We start from the raw sequence: 24348 nt of genomic DNA, 5'->3' as shown, positions 1-24348 counted from the left end.
AAGATAGGAAAGGAATGGAGCATTGAGGGTATCTTAGGAACAGGTGGGGGGAGGTTAGAGATGTACAGAGGGCAGTGATAGAATACTTGAAGGACACGGGATTATATCATAGAATATAGATAATTATTAGAATATTTTATTATAGTGTTATTAATATTATTATTAGTTTTCTGTCATCTATCTGAATTTGTATAAAATAAAACACATGGCCCGTGTTACATACTCCGGTACAGTAGGTGGCGGTATGCACCTTTAAAGTCATGGTTGCAACCCGCCATTAAACCAAAAGAAGAAGAAGAGGAAGCATTTTAGGTGGTCAATTCAAACTAGACAAAGGAATGGCAGTTGCCCCATGTGACGTACTATAGTGTTGCCCCGCTCATGCCCTAAAAACACGTTTTATTCATGCATGCGCGCATTAAAAGAGAAAGCAAGGAAGCGTTTCTTCCGTCACGCATTTACTCTGTTATCAAACAAGGGGTCACGAGAGTGCCGTCGCAGCGCACCTGCACAAGCCACAGTGTGTGTGTGCAGCACTGCGGAAGCCATTTGGTGATATTGCTACGAAAACACGGCATGGACGCACTCATTTCCTAACACGCCACCTCCCTGTGAAATATGTCAACCAGAGCTCTCCAAAGTGCAGCCAGCCATGCAAGGACGTGTGGAATTCTCTTTTCTTTGTGTAAATGATCATGTTGATGATGGTTCTCCATCCAGTTTCTAAAGCCAACATGGCAAATCACACATTTAACACGACAATGGAATGTCTGGAATTGAATTCCCGATGGCTGAGTTGTCACTTAATCACCACACTTTTTACAGACTGCAAGCAAATTAGTAGCCTGAGGCAGATTTATTTATAGCACTTCACAAATGCAATTCCATGTGCTTAAAGCGAAAGTTGTGATTTTTTGACACAAAGTTGCATGACATCCCCATCAGAGGTGTAGTACCCCAAAGGAGACTTACCCCCCACTTGGTGCGCTAGGACCACTTCCGGCCAGATTTCGGTGGTGAAGAACATAGTTCCAGTAGTCGCTCGGGTTAGGAGTAAGGAGTTTGGCTTCTCAAAACAATATGCGTTTAAAAAGAGTAATACAATACATTTGCTCCACAAAAATGTGTCCTCCAAATAAATCACATTTCACGAATCACTCGGCGTTATATTTGTCACCCGCCGTATTCCTGCGCACTGTTGCCTCTCCGTTCTTGTGTATGTGACGAAGGTGCTCGCATCAGAAAATAGTTTAGTATTTAGTCTTTATTTAAAACGGGGAAGAGTTGAGACATTTTTCACATGATTTTTAACCTAAACATGAAATTTATTGTCAGCACTGTCATCGTTCTCGCAACGACCAATCAATAACCAAACCAATGTTGTGTGGAGGTAACAGCTGCATCCAACTTTTCTGTTGGTGGGTTCTCTTATCGTTAGGGAACTTTAGACCTAGCACATAGCTTCTGGAATTGTGGTATCACAAACATTTCAGTCGGTGCAAAGTTTCATTCGTTCAGTCCCAAATCCTGTTTTCATGTAAATGTGACTATTACTTATATCAAAACGCTGCCTGGCCACACAAAAAACCATCACCAAATGTTCAGCAATGTTATGTTATGATATTAGGTCGTCCAACTCCCCCAGTATGCTAAATGACCAGGTTACTTATTTGTGCCTACCGGTATGTTGTCGAGGTTTTTGCCAGTTCTTCTCCCCCTTTTATCGCCCAGTCATCCTGTCCTGCCCCCCGTCATATTGTATGGTAAGTTGTATATGTACAGACTGTGACAAGTGTCAAGTGACAAAGAAAGGCCATTCTGATTCCGATTCTGAAATAATGCCCCAGCGAATGTGTGCCTTTTTTTGGCCAGGCAGTGTATCTTCTTCTAAAAATGGTTTGGACACACAGAGCATTGTATAAAGCTGTTGGTGTTGGCAGGCGCTACAGTTTACTTGATTTGATGTGTATATTTGATTCACATTCTTTCTTGGTTGTCTTCTTATTTCTGCAAGACAAGGATATTAAAAAACATTGTTAGCGTCACACTATAGTAGAAACTGCCGTGAATTCAGTCAGATCTCGTCACATCAGATACGAAATGTGTGCATGTCTGTTGGCTTAACTCAAACACCAATGGAACAAAGTCATTAGACGTCTGCCCAGACAAGGCACACAGATCCTTCTTAATCACAATGCAAAGACTAGAATGGCAGACTTTCACTAAAACAAGTAGGAGGAGATCAAATCATTATTTCCACATCATAGATGTCACATCTTGACAGTTGTGAACTATACCTGTGATTATTCTCATTTATCCAAGTCATTGTATTCTCAGGGCATTGAATTGATCAATGATTCAACGCCCTGAGAAAGCGATGAACTATACTTGTTGTTTTGTTCAAGTGGAATTGACACTAATCCACTGAGATCAATACAAAGTGACAGCGCTGAACCTTAATTACCTGTTGCTCTCAGCCTCATCGGTTGAATCTGGTAGTTCAGTCCCTTGTGTCTCAGGAAGAAGGAAGCTCAGACCCCCACTGATTAGAGTGAGGCTGCTGAAGATTACGATGGGTATGGACCAGTGGTAAAGAGCTAACATGTTGACCAGCGGCGCGATCAGACCACCCGCCCGACTTGCAATGGAGCCTAAACCAGAGGCTGTTTGTCTGGAACGTATTAGAGCAAATGTTCTTTCAGAGCACGAGCTGCAGTTCAGTCATTTTCCAGTACATTGATTGTTTATGTTCAGCAACTATATTCCAGAAATGACAATGCAAACCCAGTAAGTACTTTTAAGAACTTTGGAATCCATTCATGTGACTTTTACCAACAAAACAGCAGAAATGAAGTGTTCATGGGAATGGTCTTACCGACAAGATGTTGGGAATAACTCTTGGACATAAACATTACATACGGTTGCGGCCGAGTTAATAATGAAACGTCCTGATGTTGCCAGTACAGTTACAGCAACAGGATTGCCTTGAATAGAAAAAAAACAAAATCAGATTACAGTCAACCCAGACGTTGAAGAAGTGGACAAACTCCCTAATGCCAGAGCAAAAACAATGAGCCACTGGTAATGGTAATGCTTTGGTTTATTTTGAATATGCGTAGCAAAGTTACATGATAGGAAACCTGCACTTTTTCTGGAATGTTGCCCATCATCCACAAACCTTATGTGAGACATGAGCACCCATCTTTCTCTTTGCTGTGTGTTCTAAAGATATAACAGCTAAAAGGAGGCAGGTAATTCATGCACATAATGGGACACACCTATTCCGCCTAGAAAAGCCCGCTATTAAAACACCTCCAAAAACGTTTTATGGTTTTATGTACATGCTGTAACCATGTCGAAATGATAACATGTAATACTTTTAGTATTTCTGCCGTATTTTGGTCATTTTAAGCATTACGTGGACTTCCTTCCTGGGCACATAGATTTCACAAAGCAACACAGACAGGAACGCTGTTACGATCTGAGGAGCTGTCGAGTGCTTGACCTCTTGAAAACTCATGACAGAGGGAAGCAGCAAAATTCAAAGGGAGGGATTACATGGCTCAGGTGGCAGCTTGGTCGTCTCCCAACCTGAAGGTTGCGGGTTCGGTCCTCCGTCCTCCTGTGGTCATGTCATATCCTTGGGCAAGATACCGAACCCCCAGTAGCTCCTAATGCTGCGTCATCAGTAGGTAAATGTGCTAACAGTGTCAAAGCGCTATACAAGTGGAAGACCATTTGCCATTACTGCAATGTAGATTTTGCAGTTGGTGGTCCCGGTGTGTTAAATTTTTTCTTGCTTCCTTAAGTTGTGTGCTTTCTTGGTAATGTCAGCAGTGTGATTTGTCAGCTCCTCATTCATGCAGACCCTGTCCCTTTTGGTTGACTTCCTTCCTTCAGCAGCGCTTTTTTGTATTTTTGGTTGTTGAACAGGAACAATGATGATGACTATCCATCCATCCATCATCCATCTTCTATGCCGCTCATTCTCACTAGGGTATGCTGGCGCCTATCCCAGCCGGCTTGGGCGAGAAGCGGGGTACACCCTGGACTGGTTGCCAGTCGATCGCAGGGCACACATAGACAACCAATCATTCACACTCACATTCATACCTATAGACAATTTAGAGTCGCCAATTACTGTAATTATTTCTTCTGTACAGCGACAGGCATGTATCGATTTTGATATCCACTTCCAACACCTTTGATCGCAGAAAGTTGGCCACCTGTTCTGTTGAGGCAACGCCCATTTCACGTGGGTTTCCCTCCCCTTCTGGCCTCCGCGTTTTATGCGGAACCCAGTCAAGATTCCATCAATCTTGCGTGTGGTTTGCTCCAACTCATCCATTCTACACTTCATTTGAGATATGATCTGTTCCTTCGAGTCGTTCTGCTTGTCGACAGCTGATATTTTCCATTGAGGTAATATGGCGTTTTCCTACTTAAGTTCCTTGGCGGCATTCTGGAATGCACGGTCGGTCATCGCTCAGATCTTTGACGATAAACTGGAGATTTTAATTGGCCTCTTGTGATTCTCAGTGGTCTGTTTTAAGTCGTCAGAAGCCTTATTAATAAAATCTTGGAGATAAAAGTAAAAAAATAGCAAAACGGCATCCCCCAGGAGGGATTATTTATTGATTCGTCTATATCAGAATCTGTAACAATTTTTTTTATACAGTATATGGTAGATATAACATTTCGGTCTAAACTGTAGTCGACACAAGTATTTCCACCCAGAAACCTTTTATGGGAACTGCCTTACCTTGACTAAAAACAAGCATCAAACTACACAAGGACCCCCCAGCCAGAAGTGTTGAGATGAACGATATTCTTCTCCCCAGTGCTTCCAACAGCCACATACAAAGTATGTGAGCAGGCAATTCAGTCACACCAAACAAGAGCTGTGTCAAGAATACGTCCAAACCGAAATTCCCCACATTGAATGAAATGCAGTAGTATGCAACATTCAGTGAGAACCTGAAAAAAGAGAGAAAAGAGACCCACAAATGTAACACAAATCTAAAATGACTTGTCCATGATTTGGGGATCAGTTACTTACCATATAAATATTACGGTAAAGAAATACTTCCTAAGCACAGATGACTGGATAAGTATTGAAACGGCACACTTTTTCTCCGCTTCTTTCACAGCAATCTGCAACGCAGAAGCAACGCAACGCAGGCGTCGGTGTGTTGCAATGCTCATCATCATCATCATCATCATCATCATCAAGTTATTCAAACAAATGACAGTCGAACCCTCGGTTAGCGTCACTAATCCGTTCCAGAAGGTCGAACTCTAACAGTAACGAACGCTAACAGAATCAGAAGAAAGAACGTAAATCCAATGAATCCAGAAAGCCAAAAATGTGAACACAAAACATGTTTGTATAATTTTACAATTACACTTTTCCATACAGAAAACAATTCCAAATGCGTATAAATAACTAAAAAAAGCACTCTGAGAGCACAGATCACCGCCAAGCGCCATAGTTCCCCCCATATTGTGATTTACACCGTAAATATTAGTCCTGCATTAATTTGATCTATATGCAGTATTTAGATTGCTAATGTTAGCATGACAGCAATTGCTAACACCTAGCATAATAGAGGTAAGTGTTTATATAAGTGTTTAGCTATGAAAATGGCAAACAATTTTACTATACTAATGTTAGCATGCTAGAAATGCTAACATGCTAACGTTAGCATGCTAACACATAGAATACTAGTGCTAAGTGTTTACAGATGTGTCTAGCAATGAAAATGGCTAAAATACTACTATGCTAATGTTAGCATACTAGCAATGGTAACATGCTAATGTAAGTAAGCTAACACCTAAGCATGATAGTGCTAAGTCTTTATATAAGTGTCTACCTATGAAAATGGATAAAAATGGTAGCAATGGTAGCAATGATAACATGCTAACGTTACCATGCTGGCAACTAGCATGATACCGCAATATACCGGGAAGGCTAAATGTCCTGAATGGACATTCACAGTCCTTAGTATAAGACACAAACATACAGTATGTCCTTGTCTTTGTCTTGTGTTCATGTCTCACATAAGGATTGTGGATGATGGTGCGATTTAAAGCTCAGTTTTCCTTTAAGGTTGCTTTTAGCTTAATTGAAAACATGATTCAAGACTGTTCCCCAAAGACACAGTGTGGCAGCGAGATTAACATCTTCCTCTTCAACACTGCCTTCCTGTTTTGTCATGAGCTACTTCTTGAATTTGACAGTGTTTCTCACCTCAGTAACGCTAAATAGAGCCAGAGAAAGTTTCAACTGGTAGCATTTTGACGAAGAAGATGAGAAACACTACTGAATTCAAGTAGTAACTCATGAAAAAAGAGGAAGGTGGTGTTGAAGTGGAAGAGGTACATCTCGCTGCCAACGCGTGTCTTTGGGAACAGTCATGTCTTCATTGAAGGTAAAGTAACCTTAAATGTTTATCTATCCCTTTCATTTATCATGTACATGCATTTAGAATTGTTTTATGCATGTAAACTATAATTGTATAACTAAATCATAGATGGGCGACCTAGCTGACTTCTCGTCCCAGTTGCCATTCTGTTTGCTAGCTAATAGCATGCTAACAAGGACGTATTGTGATAAAAATACATTAACAACACATGTGGACTCACGTAGTATATTAATAACAAGACAAGACACGCGCCATATTGTACGCAAACCAGAAAATGTACGCAAACCGAGGTAAATTTTGGTGTAAATTTTTCACATGAACCGAAAAACACGCTAACCGGGTCGGATGCTAACTGAGGTTCCACTGTAGTTCATAAATTTCAAGAAGATTGTAACATTCTGTACTGTGTTTCTGTACTTAACCACATAATCGCGCACACTTGAATATGGCATGAATGCTAATATCGTCATTGCTTTGATGGACATAATTCACCATTATGTTAAGTTGCAATTATTGATGACAAAAGGGAAATCTTATGCTGTACAATTGTTCACAGTTTCCTCTCTGGTAATTAATAACAGCAATCAAAAGGCGTCAATAGCAAGTTATGTGGAGCCAAAGCATTACACAGTCAATGAATCCTATTGAGACGTTTCCATTACACCTGAGTAACAAGGAAAGTATTTACAATAAGCCCCAAATGTTACTTTTGACAATTGCTCAACAACACAACTATGGCTTTGATACCTTTTCCAGATGAAAGTCTGAAAATGGGCGTTTGTTGACAGCTGCCACCTTTGCCAGCAACATTTTAGCCTCTTCTGTCCTCCCTCTGTCCAACAGCCACCTGGCTGACTCTGGAAGGAACCTGATTTTTAACAAGGATATGATGGAAGAGTACTGGATGAAGGCAGGGAAATAATAGGACATTATACAGACGGGTTAGGTTTACCATATATAAATGAAAATGACTGCTAGTGGAGCTGCAGTGACGAGTTGAGCGAGTCTCCAGTCTCTGACAATGTAGATCACACCAGCAAGGATGGCCTGTCCAATTGCACCACATAGTTGAGTTATGCATGCTGCCCACGACCTTTTGGACACGCCAATCCACTCGGTGGCTACCAGAACACAGAAACAAGAGAAGCTAATTCATACATTTGTGCCTCATCCCGTCTACAATTGCTTTGTTAGTATAGTCGTCCCTAGTTTATAGCGGTTTATTGGTTCCAGACCCAGGAAATAGGATTCAATGTTAATAAATGGGATATTTTTGTAGTTAGAGCACAGAAAACCTTTTGGACTGTCTAAATACCGCTTTTAACATCATTAGAGTGCTATACACACCTATACACTCCTATTAGTCTTTTTTTACATCACATTGCACAACTCTTATGCTGCAGGGATTCGAGACGGCTGCTCGCTAGCAAGCCAGCGAGCTAACCGGTCAGCCTCAAATTTGTTTTCTAAACTTAAGAAGCCAAAAACGTCCCACCTCCACACCGAATGGGAGAAGAACTTTTTTCACTCTATCGTGTCGGACATGCCGTGGCTGACTTTATGACTTGACGCAATGTTAAGGTAATGTAATGTTAGGTAATGTCCCAACAATATTTTGTGTCATTACTGCCCCCTAGTGACCAGAATACTACATATAACTTGAATTTCAATTTGTTTTGACTAATGCGAGACCATATTCTCATCTAATCATTTATGAATTCATTAATAAGCCATCATCCAATGCACAAAACCATCTCCCAACAGAAGAGCAGTTTCGGTGGCCGATTACTATCACTGTCCTGCTCCACTGAAAGGCTGAGCAGATCATTCCTTACCCTGGAGCAAAATTAAGTATTGACTGAGATGTAATATATACGTACACACACACACACACATGTAACGGTTCCACTGGTGTGCCTCCTTCGCCTGCCTAGCCTTTATCAGAATCACTGACTTACAAGCCAAGTTACGCCCACAATGGCTGACTGAGGAGGAGAAACTGACATCTCTGGTGAGTAGCTGTATTTTTATTTAAAGGTTTATGTTGTGTTTTTGTCATGTTTTTTTATGAATATTGATTGGTAAATGCTCCAGATGATAAGTTAGTGTAGCGGTCTGGAGTTGTCTGAACCCTTGGTCGCCACCCTTCTATTTATGCTCATTACATTTGGCTGAGCGCCCAATGAATAAGTTACTAATGCTCAAAGTTACAAGCAAAAACGGTGAAGGATGCGACCTAGCAGTTGTGTGTAGTGAGAGAGTTCCTGGGTGGTCTAATGGGTTAAGATGCCAGGGTACCCAGGTTTCCCAGGCAGGGTGAATGGCCACGTTTGGGAGGGTTTTTTTTTAAATGTCTCCCAAGAAAAATTCTGGTCCCTACCGAAGGCTCAGGTACCAAATGCCTGCCACTGATTGGTACATCCAGCATCATACCGGGTAATTTTATTCACACATTCAACAGTAATGGAGCAACTTTGTTAAAGTAAAATAGCACTTATGTTCGAGTAAACACTAAATTACAAAATACCAGGAACTATCTCCAAAATAATGCAGTACTTTACCCAATATAAGGCAGTTTAGGCGAAATCCTCCATAGCCAAGGCCCATGAAAAACTGTGAGAGCAGGTATAGCAGGAAGTTGGGGGACAATGCAGTGGTGATGGTAAAGATGAGGGTGAAAGCCATTGGAATTTGAACTGCTCGTTTACGACCAAACCTGAAGGCACCAAAACACCACAGATTAGAATGCGGCACAACTTGTGTGACTCAGTCTTATGAAACCCGGTACACACATAAAGAGTTTTCAAAAGATCTTTCTGACCTAATGTTGCACCTGGACTGACCTGTAAAAGGCAACAATGTCCCACAGGGACACCAGAGTGAAGAGGAAAAAAAGCAGCTACGCTAGCTGTTAGCTTATCTGGTAACGCTACTGCAATTGTTTTGGCCAAGTCTGTTGTTGTAAGGCTTGTAAGTCAGATTAAACAAATAATTGTGTTAGGCTTCATCAGTTCAAAGACTAGATAGGACAACTCTATCCTAGTCTAGGACTAGACTACTACTGGAAATAATGTAAGACCAGACTATAGGACGGCTCTAGGACTGGGGATGTCCTATCTAGTCTTTGATACGACATCCAGTAATATCAGTCGACTGATATTGGCATAAAAACGAGATATTGGGTCATATCTGTACCGGTTTTTGTGGCGACAGTAATATTGGCACGCAACTGAAGAAGCCACACAGCAACAAGCTTGCCAGCTCAGTATGAAATGATTTCACTTTCGGATTGTAAATATGCAATTTGGAATGATTGTTTTGTTCAGGCTGCGTTCGTGATGATTTTTTTTTTATGTGTGTACCGGCCAGACAAAGCAGTACAAAAACGTTCATCACTTACGATTCAGCGAAAGGTCCGAATAAGAGGCAACCAAGCAAAATGCCCGACATCATCACTGTTTGTGCCACTTGCAGCAAAGGAGCCCGATCACATACGAGATCAAACTACAACAACAACAACAAGAGAATTGAAAAAATATCCTTTTGGCTAAATGTGTTACATCAGAGGTGTCCAAAGTGCCGCCTGGGGACCAATTGCGCCTCGCGTCACATTCTAGAAACATGATTTAACAAAAAACAACAACAGCAAAAATGAAAAAAACAGCAGTCATTTTACAAGAATAAAGTCAAAATATCAAGAGAAAAAAAAGTTGTAATCTAATGAGAAAAAGTCTGAATTTTACGAGAATTAAGTTGTAATATTATGAGGAGCAATAAGGTCATTTTAGTAGCATAAAGTTGAAATATTAAAGAAAAAATATATTTTTTAAAGTTGTAGCCTTATGAGAAACGAAACAACAAATATATTTTTTTTTATTTAAGTAGCGGAAAAACTTATAATGTCACTAGAATAATGTCAAAGTATTATGGTAATAAAGTCAAAAAACAAACAACGGCAGCAGAAATGGGAAAAACAGCTGTCATTTTACCAGAATAAAGTCCAAGTATAAAGAGAAAGAAAGAAAGTCACAATCTGTCATTGCAGCATTACGAGGAAAACTACTGTCATTCTAGTAGCATTTTTGAAATATTATTATTTTTGAAGTCGTAATATTATGAGGATGAAACAAAATCAACTTCATTTTGGAAAATTAAGTTGGGGAAAAGTTATAATATTATGGAAATCAATTCAAAATATTATGAAAAGAAAATTTACTAAGATGATTTAAGTTGAAAGTTGAAATATTTGGAGAATTAAAAAAAAAAAACAGCAAAACACCTATATCACAGAGCTTGAAATATATATCACTTCTTAGCATATCTACATGTGTTGCTGTACAAAATATGCATCCATTTTTCAGCATATGTCCCTCTGTGGAAAAAGTTTGGACACCCCTGTTAGGTCATTCCGCACTTACATCAGTGATTATGGTGGCTGTATAAAGTGAACTGTAGTACACCCAACCATTCTGACACACTGTAGTCTCATTGAGTCCGTGCTCCCTGATGTCTCCGATGTCCCAGTCCACCGGAGCAAACATGCGACACCTGCTGAAGGAGCCATCCTGCTCCAGAGGAACGGTCAAGTTCAGCTGCTCCCGTGTGGTCAGGTTAGCGTCAGCCTTGAGGATCCAGTCCGTGTTGCAATGTCGTTCTGGATCTGACTCGATGAAAAAGATGCACGCAAATTCAAAAGCTAAAATAATATTTGGGAAAGAAAGTGTGCAAATGATGAGCTTCTGGAACGTTCCAAACTCCCCGATGTTCCTGAGGATCTCTCCAAAATCAGCCATGTTTCTCGAGCTGACTCGGTCGACGTGCCGCCACATGATGACTTTTAAAACACACACGTTAATCATTAAACCTTAACTGAATGGACCAAGAAAGATGAGGCAGCGTTTAAGGCAAGAGTGCATTGTTTTGAAAGACGTTACCGTATGAGTCATGGTGACTGTGCTATACCAGGGGTATGTTCAAGTTTCAAGCTGAATAACTGACATCAGGTGTCCTCCTGATGAGCTGGTACCTTGCATTGCAACCTCCATTACGAGCCACAGTATGTCTGAAAACACATCCAGGCTCCTTATTTGAGTATTACAGTATTATGGCAGGGTATTACGACTCCGGGTTACGTCATATACAGCGTTGTTGAGCTTTCACTACATTTTATTGCATGCTGGCTTATCAAACGTCCTCACTGGTGTCAAAACACACGCGTCATTTAACTCTCAAGAAAATGTAAGAGAAGCCATAAAAGAAATGCTGAATGTTAGACAATGGGACGTCCAAAGTCGAACACAATCCGTTCTGTGCCGCTGGTTGACTTGCAGCTTCTAATTTCTAAACTCTTTATGTAAAGTAAATGATTACAGTTGAGGCTCAACGTGTCACCGTCATAAAACCTGTACTGTACAGGTCCTCTAAGAAACATTTGAACATTCCAAATCCAAAGTGCGGCCCAGGGGGCCATTTGCAGCCTGTGGCTGTTTTTTATTGGCCCGCAGCACACTCTACAAATATAATTTAACAGGAAAACTGAAAAAAACAACAATAACAATAGCAAAAATGGAAAAATCTACAATAGTTGACAAGAAAGTTAAAATATTAAGGGAAAAAAGTTGCAATCTAACAAGAAAAAGTCGTCCATGTTATGAGGAAAAATAATATCATTTTAAGGATGGATAAGCGGCATGGATGGAATAATATCATTTTAGTAGCATAGAAAAAATGTTATTTTTTTTAAATCATAATATCATGAGAAACAAACAAAATAAAGTTGGATTTTTTGGTAAAATTATCTTGTGGAAAAATGTATAACATTATGGGAATAAAGTCAAAATATGATGGGAATAAAGTCATAATAAAATTTACAAAAAGAAAGTTGAAATAGTTGGAAAAAAACAGCAACAACTCCAGAAATGAATAAATTAAAAAAACAGTAGTAATTTTACAAGAATAAAGTCAAAATATGGGGGGGTTTTTTGGTCCAGTAGCACCAAGTGCACAGAAGTGCCCCCGGCCCAGGTCAGTCCTAGGGAAGCACGGCAAGCCGCTCCCCCAGCGCAAGGTCCAGCATCAGCCGGCCCCAGCAGGGCAGGCGAACCAGACAAAAATGCCCCTCAAGTCAGGCCACATAACGGCTCCACAGCCAGTCAAAATATTGAAAGAAAAAAGTCGGATTCTAACAAGACAAAAAGTTGCAATTTTACAAGAAAAAATTCATAATATTATGAGGAAAATAACATCACTTTAGGAGCATAGAATTAAAATCTATTTATTTATTTTTATTATTATTATTATTTTAAAGTCGTAATATTATGAGAAACAAACAAAACAATATAATTTTTGGAAAATTAGCTTGGGCAAGATGTTATAATATGATGGGAATAAAGTCATAATATTACAAGAATCAGAAGCAGCTTTACTGGCCAAATATGCTTACATAAACAAGTAATTTGACTTTGCTCTCACTGTACAAATAAAGAACACTTAAGAAAGAAATAAATCATCAAGAAGTAAACTATGAGTAAGCTTGAGATGTGCAAAAGGGACAATAATATCATATAATGACAATTCAAGTGCAATTCAAGTACGTGGGTGCGTGATTAATAAACCGGGCACGTATCTGCATTTCTACAAAAGACAGTATTTACATTCAAAGACAGAAAAAAAAGAGTGAGGATTGACCTGGGGAAGAAAGTGTCTCTGTGCCCGGTTGTTTTGGCATACAGTGTTCTGTTGCGCCAAAAGAAAATTTACAAGAAGAAAGTTGAAATAGTTGGGGAAAAAACAACAACAGAAATGGGAAAAAAGAGCAGCAATGTCACAAGATATAAAGTCAAAACACTGAGAGAAAAAAGTTGGATTCTAACGAGAAAAAAAGTCCCAATTTTACAAGAATAAATACGTAAAATGAGGAAAGAATAACATAATTTTTGTAGCATACAGTTGAAATATTATTATTATTTTTTAAAAGATTAAAAGTTGTAATATCATGAGGAACAAAACAAAATAAAGTTGTATGTTTTTGGAAAATTAGTGTGAGGAAAAAGTTTGAATATTATGGGAATAAAGTCGTGAGAAAATTTACAAGAAAAAGGTTGAACTAGTTGGAAAATGAAAAAAAAAAACAAAGGTAACACTTTACAATAAGGTACACAAAATGACAGTAGTTAATGAGGAACGACCCTACCTAGCCCTAACCCTAACCACTACTCCCTCATTAGTTCTTCATTAGTTGCTCAATAACTGCTCTACTCATTAGTTCCTCATTACTTCTTCAGTAACCACTCTAAATTTATCTGCCTTAGTCATTAGTCCCTCATTAGTTCCTCATTAGTTCCTCATTAGTTCCTCAGTAACTACTCTACTCGGTAGTTCCTCATGAGTTCATCATTAGTTCTTCAGTAACTACTCCAAATTTATGTGCCTTAGTCATTAGTTCCTCATTAATTCCTCATTAGTTCCTCAGTAACTACTCTACTCGGTAGTTCATCATTAGTTCTTCAGTAACTACTCTAACTTTTATGTGCATTAGTCATTAGTTCCTAATTAGTTCGGCATTAGTTCTTCAGTAACTACTCTAAATTTCTGTGCCTTAGTCATTAGTTCCTCAGTAACTACTCTACTCATTAGTTCATTAGTTCTTCAGTAACTACTCTAAATTTATGTGCCTTAGTCATTAGTTCCTTATTAGTTCATCATTAGTTCCTCAGTAACTACTCTATTCATTAGTTCGTCATTAGTTCAGCATTAGTTCCTCAGTAATTATTCTACTCAGTTGGTCATTAGTTCTTCAGTAACCACTCTAAATTTAGGTGCCTTAGTCATTAGTTCCTCATTAGTTCGCCATTAGTTCCTCAGTAGTTCCTCAGTAACTACTCTACTCAGCACTCAGTCATTAGTTCCTCAGTAACTACTCTACTCATTAGTTCCTCATTAGTTTGTCATTAGTTCTTCAGTAACCACTTTAAATTTATGTGCTTTAGTCATTAGTTCCTCATTAGTTCCTCATTAGTTCTTCAGTAACTGCTGTATTTTTGTGTACATTATTGAAAAGTGAGACCAAAACAAACAACAGCAAAAATGGGGGAAAAAAAGAGCAAAGACAGAAGGTCACACTAATAATATGCTTTTTCACCTACGTCACAAAGCTGAGATGCATTTTTTTATTGAAATACAGCATACCGTATATAACTTCTTAGCATATCTACAGGTGTTGCTTTACAAAACATCAGAGTGGCCCTTGCTTCCTTTCATTTTTCCGTATGTGGCCCTCGGTGGACAAAGTTTGGACACCCCTGATGTAGACAAACAATATGTAAACTATAGTTTGGTAGATTTTCTGCTGTTGTGTTCAGTCTGCTTGGAGTCACTTTCTGTTTTCGTGGTGATGATATTTCTGGAAAGACAACAAACATAAATCAGCTATTTAAAGCAACATGTTATGTGTAACTATCAAAATATTTTTGAGACTTTTTGCTGCTTCTAAAGTCATATCCTAAATCTCTCAGTACAGTAGATCCCCGCAATTAAATAGCAAATACACACTCCTAATTGAGATGCCTATAAAGCCTGGGCTATGCAGGGTGCCACTGCACGCTCCGCCACCTCACTCCTCTACCTCCATACCTTCCTACTAGCTTGATGTTGACGTCGCTTCTGATTTCGGATGAACATTTGCAATTAAGGTGGCTGGTTTAATTATTAGATTCAGCTCCAGAACCCTCTCCTGTCTTTATTTGCCATTCTTTATACATATATGCCTCACACACTGACAGTTAGCATGTTAGCATTTTAGCTATGTTACTCATATCTAAATGCAAATACATACATGGCATGATGTAGGGACACTACTTAGTGCAATCTTGCTAGGTGCTAGCAGGCTAATTGTTAGCATGTTAGCATTATAGCTATTTTACTCATGTCTTAATGCAAATAGCAAGTACATACATGGCATGATGTAGGGACACACAGAACTGCCTTGGTACTTTTGGTACTTCATGCTATCTTGTAAGGTGCTAGCATGTGAATTGTTAGCATTTAGTTATTTTACTCATGTTTAAATGCAAATATATACATGGCATGATGGTGGGACACTATAGAACTGACTTGGCACTTTAGGTAATAAGTGCTGTCTTGCTAGGTGATAGCATGCTAGCAGTTAGCCTGTTAGCATTTTAGAAATTATACTCATTTCTAAATGCAAAAATATACATGAAATTATGAGGACACTATAGAACTGCTTTGGCGCTTTTAGTACTTAACTATGTTAATTGTTAGCATGTCAGCATTTTAGCTATTTTGCTCATGTCTAAATGCAAATATATACATGGCATGATGTGGGGACACTACAGAACTGCCTTGGCACTTCCGGTACTTAGTGCTAGCTTGCTAGGTGCTAGCATGCCAACTTCTAGCATTTTAAAATTGTAGCAACTTTACACATATTTAAATGCAAATACATACATGGCATGACGTAGGGACACTACAGAACTGCTGTGGCAGTTTCAGTATACTTAGTGCTGTCTTGCAGAAGTGCTTCTCCTGCAGCGTCATTACTTTTAGCTTTTTTTGCTTTCTGTGTGAGCGTTAGTTAAGCTACTATTAGCAAATAAAAGAAATGGGCAAATTTTTGCAAATGCTGAATGGCAAATATGGTGGGGATCCTCTCTATACTCAGACTGACACTTTTGACATCCTGGTTACAGTTTTACAGTAGAACCGTTAATAGCTTGATTCAGTCCACAGACTAACAATGATCTACAAAACACTACTCTACATCCATCTTGCCACATTACAACAGGCCCATTAGTTGACGTACCTTTTGCCCTCAACATCACTTGTGGAATCGGGCAGTTCTATGCTTCTGGTTTCAGGAAGAAGGAAAACCAGAGCTCCACTCAACACTGCGAGGCTGCTGAACACAATGATGGGTAAGAACCAGTTGTAAATGGCCAACATGTTGACCAGTGGCGCAAGCAGGCCAGCTCCTCTCATAGAAATGGAGCCCAGACCAACGGCTGTTTGCCTGAGGAGAGTGAGACGTGAACCCTCATTCTGTCAATGCAGTGTTTTTACGTGGTACATTTTCTTTTCTTTCTATTCAGTTCATTTATTGTAACACAGAGGAAGGTGGGTTATTCTCCGATCAATCAAGCCCCACCCTCCACAATTGTACCACCACAGTAACCAGCATCCCAACGAAAGAGTACTGCAAAGTGGGACTGTTTGGGTCAGATACAGTATGTCACAAAAGTGAGTAGTCCCCTCACATTTCTGCAAATATTGTATTATATATTTTAATGGGACAACACTAAAGAAATGCCATTTTTCCTCACTGGGGTCATGTGACTCGTGAGTGTTACAAGGTCTTAGGTGTGAATGGGTAGCAGGTGTGTTAAATTTGGTGTTATCGCTCTCACACTCTCTCATACTGCTCACTGCTAGTTCAACATGGCACTTAATGGCAGCTGCAGCATGGTGGCCAAGACCGTACGGCGATTTAACAAGTTCATTGGTTTAGCACAGTTCATGGAGGGAAACACGAATGTCAACATGTATTGTGAAATACCGAAGCAGAGCATGAGGCGCAGGGCAGTATTCCAACATGATAAGGACCTGAAACCCACCTCCAAGAGCACCACTGCCTTGCTAAAGCTGAGGAAAAGCTGATGGACCTAAACCCTATTGAGCATCTGTGAGGTGTTAAGAATGGAATGACGCCTTATCTATCCCTGTTCTTTTTTATCCTCGCACACACACAAACATGTTATTTTCTACAAGTAGATATGTCAACTCTTTATCTCTGTCTGAGGAGCGCTGAGCTGTCCAGCCTAGACTGGCTTGTGCCAGTTTAAACTAAGATCCCAAAAAGAAAAAATGGAAGTTTACACCAATTGCACCACCCCTTTGACAGAAGTCATAAAAGAAAGAGAAACGGGACCTTGCCTTTGTTGGCAGCTAATCCCTCTCTCCAGCGCTGGCATTGCAACTGCTTGTATCCACTCCTGTTTGATTTCAATTGTAAACTGTCCTTGAGACTCCTAGACTCACAGCTGCTAGAATAAAAGCACCCAGACGGACTTTCGCCCTGTAAAAGGGCCGGGCCGAGTGGCCTCCTCAACAGGAAGGTAGAGGAATGCAGGGTATCTACGATCCCTTAGCTCCATGATGTTGTCAGAGACAACCTGTAATGTTCTAGTGAACAGAGAGTTAAGACAGTGTTGGAAAATAACAATATCCAGACCTAACATATCGACACTTTAGGCACAATTTTGACATTTTCATAAGGGATGTAATCACTTTTGTGACATACTGTACTTTGTGACCCTTTGTGTAGGTGGTACAGGTTTGATTCAATGCCAGTGCCCCAACACCAGCCTTTGGAATGCCAGTCCCAAGCTTGGATAGCAACTGGACATAAAACAAATAATGAGAAAGTGACTCACTCTAGCAACCCCTGATGTGAGAAACCGGAAAACAACAAATACAATGGAAACTTAGGAGGCCTACAGTATAGCTCTAATCCCAATTGATTGATCCAAAAAAAATTGCGCAGAGTATACCTCGTTCCTCACCCTCGCGCAACAAGATAACCAGTAAAGATTGCTTACCTGACCGAAGTGGGAAACAGCTCCTGAGAGTAGACCATGCATATGGAACCAGCCCCATTCAAAAAGAACTTCCCTATCGCTACAAGAGCCACAATAACAAGAGTATTGTCTGGAATGAGAGATCATATACAGTCAATGAAGGATTTCTGTGTGTGTGTGTGTGATATCAACACAGAGTAGACCTTTATTTGAAGTCACCTTGTGAAAAAGCCAGTGTTAAAAGGCAGACAAACCCGCCAGCCAGAAGTGTTAAAATCAGGGAAATCTTTCTCCCCAATAATTCCAATATCCAGATGCAGAGAAGGTGTGCAGGCATTTCCGAGATTCCAAAGATGAATTGAACCAGGAAGATGTTCAAGCCAAACGTACCCACATTAAGAATAAGGGAGAAGTAGCCTACATTGAGGGAAAACCTGGGAATGACACATGATACAACAGCGATATTAAAAGATGGGAGGAGACTTATTTTTAACAATGATTTTCCTGTCATATCATGAACCATAAAATTCATGGGTAGTAGTCCCTCGTTTATCGCGATTAATCGGTTCCAGACTCGACCGTGATAAGTCAATTTCCGCAAAGTAGGATTCCTTATTTACAAATTAAATATTTTGTAGTTATAGCATAGAAAACCCTTTTTATGACCTTTTGAATATGTTTTTAAAGGGGACCTATTATGCTTTTCCTCTTTTGTGACCTATAAATGTTGTTACAGTGTTGTATTCTCGTGTTAAACGTATCAGATAATGAGGTTTGCGCATTCAGAAGTGAGCCCTGAGAGCAGCTTTAGACGGCTCTGCACGCTGTTTTTTTAACACCGAGTTCCACTGACCTCAATGCAACCCGGACTTCCTTATATGCCGAGCATACTGTTCACGCCATTTGCTCCAGTTACTGCAGCCACAGGAGACCGCGTTGTTATTAGGGATTATCGTGCCTGTCGTGAGATAATTCAAATCTGCAATAAAAGTGTGCTGTTCTTGTGAACAAGTCTGACGTTCGTGTGTATCACTGAACATTACAGTAACATTACTGCCACCTGGAGACCAGTGTCGAATACTACATATCATTCCCAGCATCCTTGAATGTGTCCTAATATTTGTATTTCAGCTCATTTAGCCATTTTTATACTTGAAAATGCTTAATTTAGGCAAAAAAATACGTAAAATAAGCATACTTTTGGACATTTTTGGACATGAAGCCGCAAAATTTGAATTTGATGGATGACTGTATTCAGATACAAAAATGTTTTTGATTGTACTTTACTTACCAGGCAAAACACATAATTAACAAATATTTCAGTAAGATTGGTGAGGCTAAAATGATATTCATTGCTGCGGTTTGGACTTCTGCTTCCTCATACCCCTGTAATAGAATGATAAGAAAAAGGAAACAATGATTCAATTATACCATGATAGCCAAAATGTATAATTTTATTATTTTCCAAAAAAAAAAGGAAACTTACCAAACAGTCCAGTGTATTCTCTGACACTTGCTGTTTATTTATTGATGCGACTTTCCTGATCAACCTCTTTGCTTCCTCGTTCCTTCCTCGACCCAACAACCACCTTGCAGATTCTGGAATCCACCTTTAATCATGTCAAGCGTTAGTTTAACCTGGCTACCAAAAGAAATGAATTCAGCAAAAGAAATGTACCAGATGTAGAGGACAACAACAGACTGCACTGCTGCCGCCACATATTGTGCTAGTCTCCAATTACGAATCACATAGACCAGTCCAGCCAGGACACATTGTCCCAGTGCAGCAAACATTTGGCCCAAACAGGAGGCAAAGGACCTTTTGGTGATTCCTATCCACTCTGTCGCTGTAAAGATATGTTTTACAGATTAGCATTAATATTATTCATCAAAAGGGACACACCACCTGTTAGAAGACACACCTAATACAGTGGAGTTAATCCTGTAACCCGCAAGAGCCGCTCCAACCAGGAACTGTGCCACAATGTAGACGTAGAAATTTGGAGACGCACCACTCACAACAGTGCATATTAACAGGAGCACAGCTGGTATCTGCGTTGATTTCTGACGACCAAATCTAAACTTGACACTCAAATTGTAGGTTATAGGTTCATAGCAATATATTGTTCACTGATCTTAATAGATATTGTGTACACCGCATGGACAAAGCACAGTGGTCCCTCGGTTTTCGTTATTAATTCATTCCAAAATCTCAGACGAAAACCAAAACGTTTCACACCAACAACATCTGACCTATGTTCCGTGAAACCCTTTACCGCTTTCGCAATAATACAGCAGCTTCCTTGATTTGTTCATTCTCTTCCAGGACGGAACCTATTGCTGATGCGGACTTCCCGTACATCCTGGCGAGGTCGGCCAAACTGACGCCATCTTCGTACTTTGCGATGAGTTCTTTCTTGAATTCAATAGTGTTTCATACCTTCTCTATCAAATTGCCGGCACTGGCAAGACAGTGAGTCACCAACGCATAGGGTGCTTTGTTTGGGCAATCCTTGGAATTATACACTACCTACTTTGTGTAACATTCTCATTTCACTTTACCAAAAACAAGTATAGTTTCAAGGAAGTGTCATGAGATACGTTGTTGAGTGCGTGATCCAAGACGGCTGAATAAACAAGCAATGCTGTCGACCAAAAGATAAAATACAACCGTTTGTTACGTGCACTATTGTACAGTAACCCAGACAATGCACGAGAACCAGGGCAAAATTTTGGCAAAAATTTCCAAGAAACCGACTCATACAAAAATGGGCAGTTGGAAAACTTTGACTGTACTTGGGATAAGGCGTGGGAATTTCTGGCCACCTCACGATTCGATGCAACTACGATTCGGAAGCCTGTTATGCGATGATAAAACGATTAACGATGCATCTTTTTTTTGTGATCAATAGTTTTGTCCGTTTTTTCGTGTATAATTTTTTTCTCTAAAGCATATGTGTAATGATCCACAATAAAATTAACATGAAACTGATGAATTTACTTCCATTATCTTTTAATAACTGGAAGGTTACATCTACCAACATATTTCCCGTTGCACAGAACCAGCAGGAAAAGTAAAGTGCACCAGTAGCGGCATTTATAAAATGTCAAACTTCACCATATTATGAGTAACCAACATAAAAAAAATCTGCCATTATTCACGAATAAACAAAAGAGATCTGAATTCAAACTAAAATCCTGACTATAGAATCTCTGACAAAATATTTTTCCTGTATAGCAAAGTCAAACACAGCTTTCCTACAAAATATAGATTTCTGTACCAGCAGCTCTCATACAGGAATAATGCTTGCAGACGTCTGTATATTATGAATAACCAAAAAAACTAGGCTGCCCTTATTCACAATTACAGTGTCAGTTTTTATCTTTTATCTTGGTTCCAAAGTGCGCAACAAATCATGAAAGCCCAGCTTCTCAACAAACGAATACAGCCGCAAATCCTTGGTAATGAAAGTGTTTCAAGCCGAAACACTTTTCCCAGTTGGTTGGAAAATTAGTTATCACCTGCTCAATGGTTCTCTGGTTGGAAGCTACTTTAGATAGCTGTTTTTCCTCCTGGTTCGGGTGGAAACATGCTATGTGGTTTCTCATATTTGTTGTGTTCCCAAAATATTTAAAGCTAGTATGACAACGCCTACATATTGTCTGGCTTTTGTCCAGCTTATTTTTACCTTCAACTCCACAAAAGCCAAAGTGCTTCCAGACGCCCGGTTTAAATCCAGCGGGTGCAGATCGGGGTTTACGCTCAGCCATTCTGGTAGCGTCTTACGCTTAGGTGTGCCACTATAGACCTCCGCTGTCCGTCTTTTTGTTCCGTTTTTTTGTTCCATCAGCTTGGATTACTGACATTTATGAATCGATGAATAATCGTCACCGTCCGCATCGCGATGCATCTAAGAATCGGTTATCTACCCCACCCCTACTTGGCATACCCTATAGGAGGTGAAAATTTTAAAAAATATGGAGCCTCCACATTTATAAGAAAACATTGTAAAAGGTTTTGGAGTGTGTCTGTGGTCATTTTCATCCATCGGTGAGGTCTGACATCATTCATAGTTCATTCTTTATTTGGTTGCATTCAGAGGCAGCTGAGCAGCTTTGGTCACCACATTCCTAGGACTAACTGACGCTTAAAAGCTATTTTTATGCTACTTGACTCGAACCTGAATTTAGTTAGTATGTATGTTTGTTTGTATGTTTTGGAGTACAGTCGACCCTTGTTTATCGCAGTTAATTGGTTCCAGACCCACTGTATGTCTATGAACCTTGGTTAAAATTGCACCCTGGCTTGATTTGGAAGCATAAAATTGTCCAACGATTCAGAGGTTATTGAAGCTTTGTCCAGGTTGTGTAATTTAAGTTACTTACGATTCAGCAATAGGACCAAAAACTACGGAACCTAAGAGAATACCAGCCATGAAGGTTGTCTGCACAACATCAAGTATGTTGGACCTGTCACAGACAAGATCGAACTACAACAACAAAGAACAGAAATTTAAAAAAATATATCTTTTTGGGTAAATATGTCATAACAACAGTCAGCACTCACGTCAGTGACAATGGTGGACTCATACGTTGTGTCGTAGTACACCCAACCATTCTGGCACACAGTGGTTTCATTGATTCCATGCTCCCGGATGGTTCTGATGTCCCAATCCACTGGGACAAACATGTGGCACCTGCTGAAAGAACCATCCTGCTGCAGCGGAATGGTCAAGTTCAGCTGCTCATCCAACGTCAGGTTGGGAGCAGCCTGGAGAATCCAGTCTGTGTTACAGTGTCGCTCTGGATCCGACTGAATGAAAAGAAAACTAGAAAAAGACATAGACAGTATTACATTCGGAAAGGTTAATCCAAAAAGAATAAGCTTTTGAAAAATTCCAAATTCTCCTATGGTCTTTAGAATTTCTCCAAAACCCATATTTAGACGTGTGAGACAACGTGGGAAACCTCTGTGTTCAGGCTCAGATGAATGTTTAACCATTGTGCTTTAGTCAGTAACCAGATGTGGCTTGAGCACAACCTTTGCACGCAATTTGGATCACAATTAACACGTTTACAAAACTTAAATTTCATACTGGTGTAGCACTGTATGTATAAAACAACATTTTAAAAAACATGAGCATGTCAACATGATCTTAGTGAAGGGCCAGTCCAGCAAATGTGAGCTAAGTTGAAGAAATGCAAGGATACAAGATGTGCTTTCAATAAGAGTGTAGGTTTGCAGTTGCAGGTTTGAAGAATCTGTGAATCTCAGAATAATGCTGCACAAAGGAGTTGAGACAGAGCACAGTCTGCATGGATGTACTTCAATTTCCCATAGCTGATGTCATGTTCTTCTTCTTCAGACCACAAAATAAATAAATAGGCTGCCTCTGCTGTTGCAGAAAAGTAGTGTGCTTCCCTATTTCTTCAGTTGGTTAAGGACGCCATCAGTCAATAGAATTTTTTTTTAAATCAGTTGAATTCCTCACCATCAATTAATCAACTAATTACGATGATGCCTAATAATCACAACTCACAAGTAGGATTGGGTATCATTCACATATCATCCGATACTGGTGCCAAATCGCTACTGTCCGAACCAGAGCTTTAAAAAAGGAAAACATACACATTTTGTTCAAAAACAATCCCTTTTTAGTTTTACAGAATTTTGTGACATGCAAGTGGAACAGAATTGAAATAATTAAATCAGGGGTGCCCGTTACGTCGATCGTGAGCTAACGGTCGATCGCGACATCAGTCAGATGACATTAAGCTCCTCTCCTGATTCGCTATTGGCAAAGATGAATTGGTGAACAGACATCGCGATCTACACACGGAGATTCAACGTTCATCTTTATTGTTCCAATTACGGATGAAGTAACTCAGCTGTAAGATGCCTTTATGAATAACAAAATTTATCCGCTCAGTTCTAGCGGCCAGGAGGGTACAACAAAAGTGAATTGCTTGATGGCTTCGCTTTGCGTCCTGAACTCCACTATAGAAACGCGTGTTTACTGCACTTCTGTTTCTTAATGTATTATTTCATAATTCATTGGAAAATGTGCCCATTGCTGAAACCATTTTAATATGTTGCCTTGACTTGGCTGCATTGTCTTTTGCACAATCATTTTCATTTCTTCTATATTTGTAATGTTTGATGGGAAATGCTAATACATGAACTGTGTGCCTAATGAACACTACGTGGTATTTTGACGGACATGCGGTCTTACCATTACTCAGTTTATGTACACAACTATTGAGGATGCGTAATTATCTTTATTGCCATATTGAATTGAATTGTGAATTACTGAATGATATTATTTACT

General features: G+C 39.7%; 2 protein-coding genes across 3 annotated transcripts; both read right to left on the bottom strand.

Moving 5' to 3' along the window:
• Nucleotides 1–1868: 1868 nt before the first annotated feature.
• Nucleotides 1869–11218, bottom strand: LOC129177458 (solute carrier family 22 member 13-like). Its single transcript, XM_054768626.1, has 10 exons — nt 10844–11218; nt 9826–9929; nt 8987–9141; nt 7378–7546; nt 7173–7293; nt 5060–5154; nt 4763–4977; nt 2876–2984; nt 2465–2671; nt 1869–2007 (listed from the first exon to the last, which is right to left on the bottom strand). The coding sequence occupies exons 1-10, from the start codon at nt 11216–11218 to the stop codon at nt 1944–1946; spliced, it is 1614 nt and encodes a 537-aa protein (XP_054624601.1). The 3' UTR covers nt 1869–1943.
• A 2863-nt stretch (nt 11219–14081) lies between these two features.
• LOC129177143 (solute carrier family 22 member 13-like) lies at nt 14082–23433 on the bottom strand. Of its 2 annotated transcripts, none has more exons than XM_054767940.1 (10): nt 22587–23433; nt 22406–22509; nt 19942–20096; nt 19698–19866; nt 19506–19629; nt 19311–19405; nt 18239–18453; nt 18041–18149; nt 16249–16455; nt 14082–14826 (listed from the first exon to the last, which is right to left on the bottom strand). In XM_054767940.1, exons 1-10 carry the CDS (start codon nt 23019–23021, stop codon nt 14751–14753), a joined length of 1689 nt encoding a protein of 562 aa, XP_054623915.1. In that variant the 5' UTR covers nt 23022–23433; the 3' UTR covers nt 14082–14750. The 2 variants fall into 2 exon arrangements, with proteins under 2 accessions (XP_054623915.1, XP_054623916.1); XM_054767941.1 differs by having other exon boundaries at nt 16249–16341.
• Between the last annotated feature and the right edge of the window lie 915 nt (nt 23434–24348).

This window comes from Dunckerocampus dactyliophorus, chromosome 2 (assembly GCF_027744805.1).
Source record: "Dunckerocampus dactyliophorus isolate RoL2022-P2 chromosome 2, RoL_Ddac_1.1, whole genome shotgun sequence".
Taxonomy (NCBI): Eukaryota; Metazoa; Chordata; class Actinopteri; order Syngnathiformes; family Syngnathidae; genus Dunckerocampus; species Dunckerocampus dactyliophorus.
Note: the sequence above shows the minus strand (reverse complement) of the source record. Positions and strands in the feature narration are given on the sequence as shown.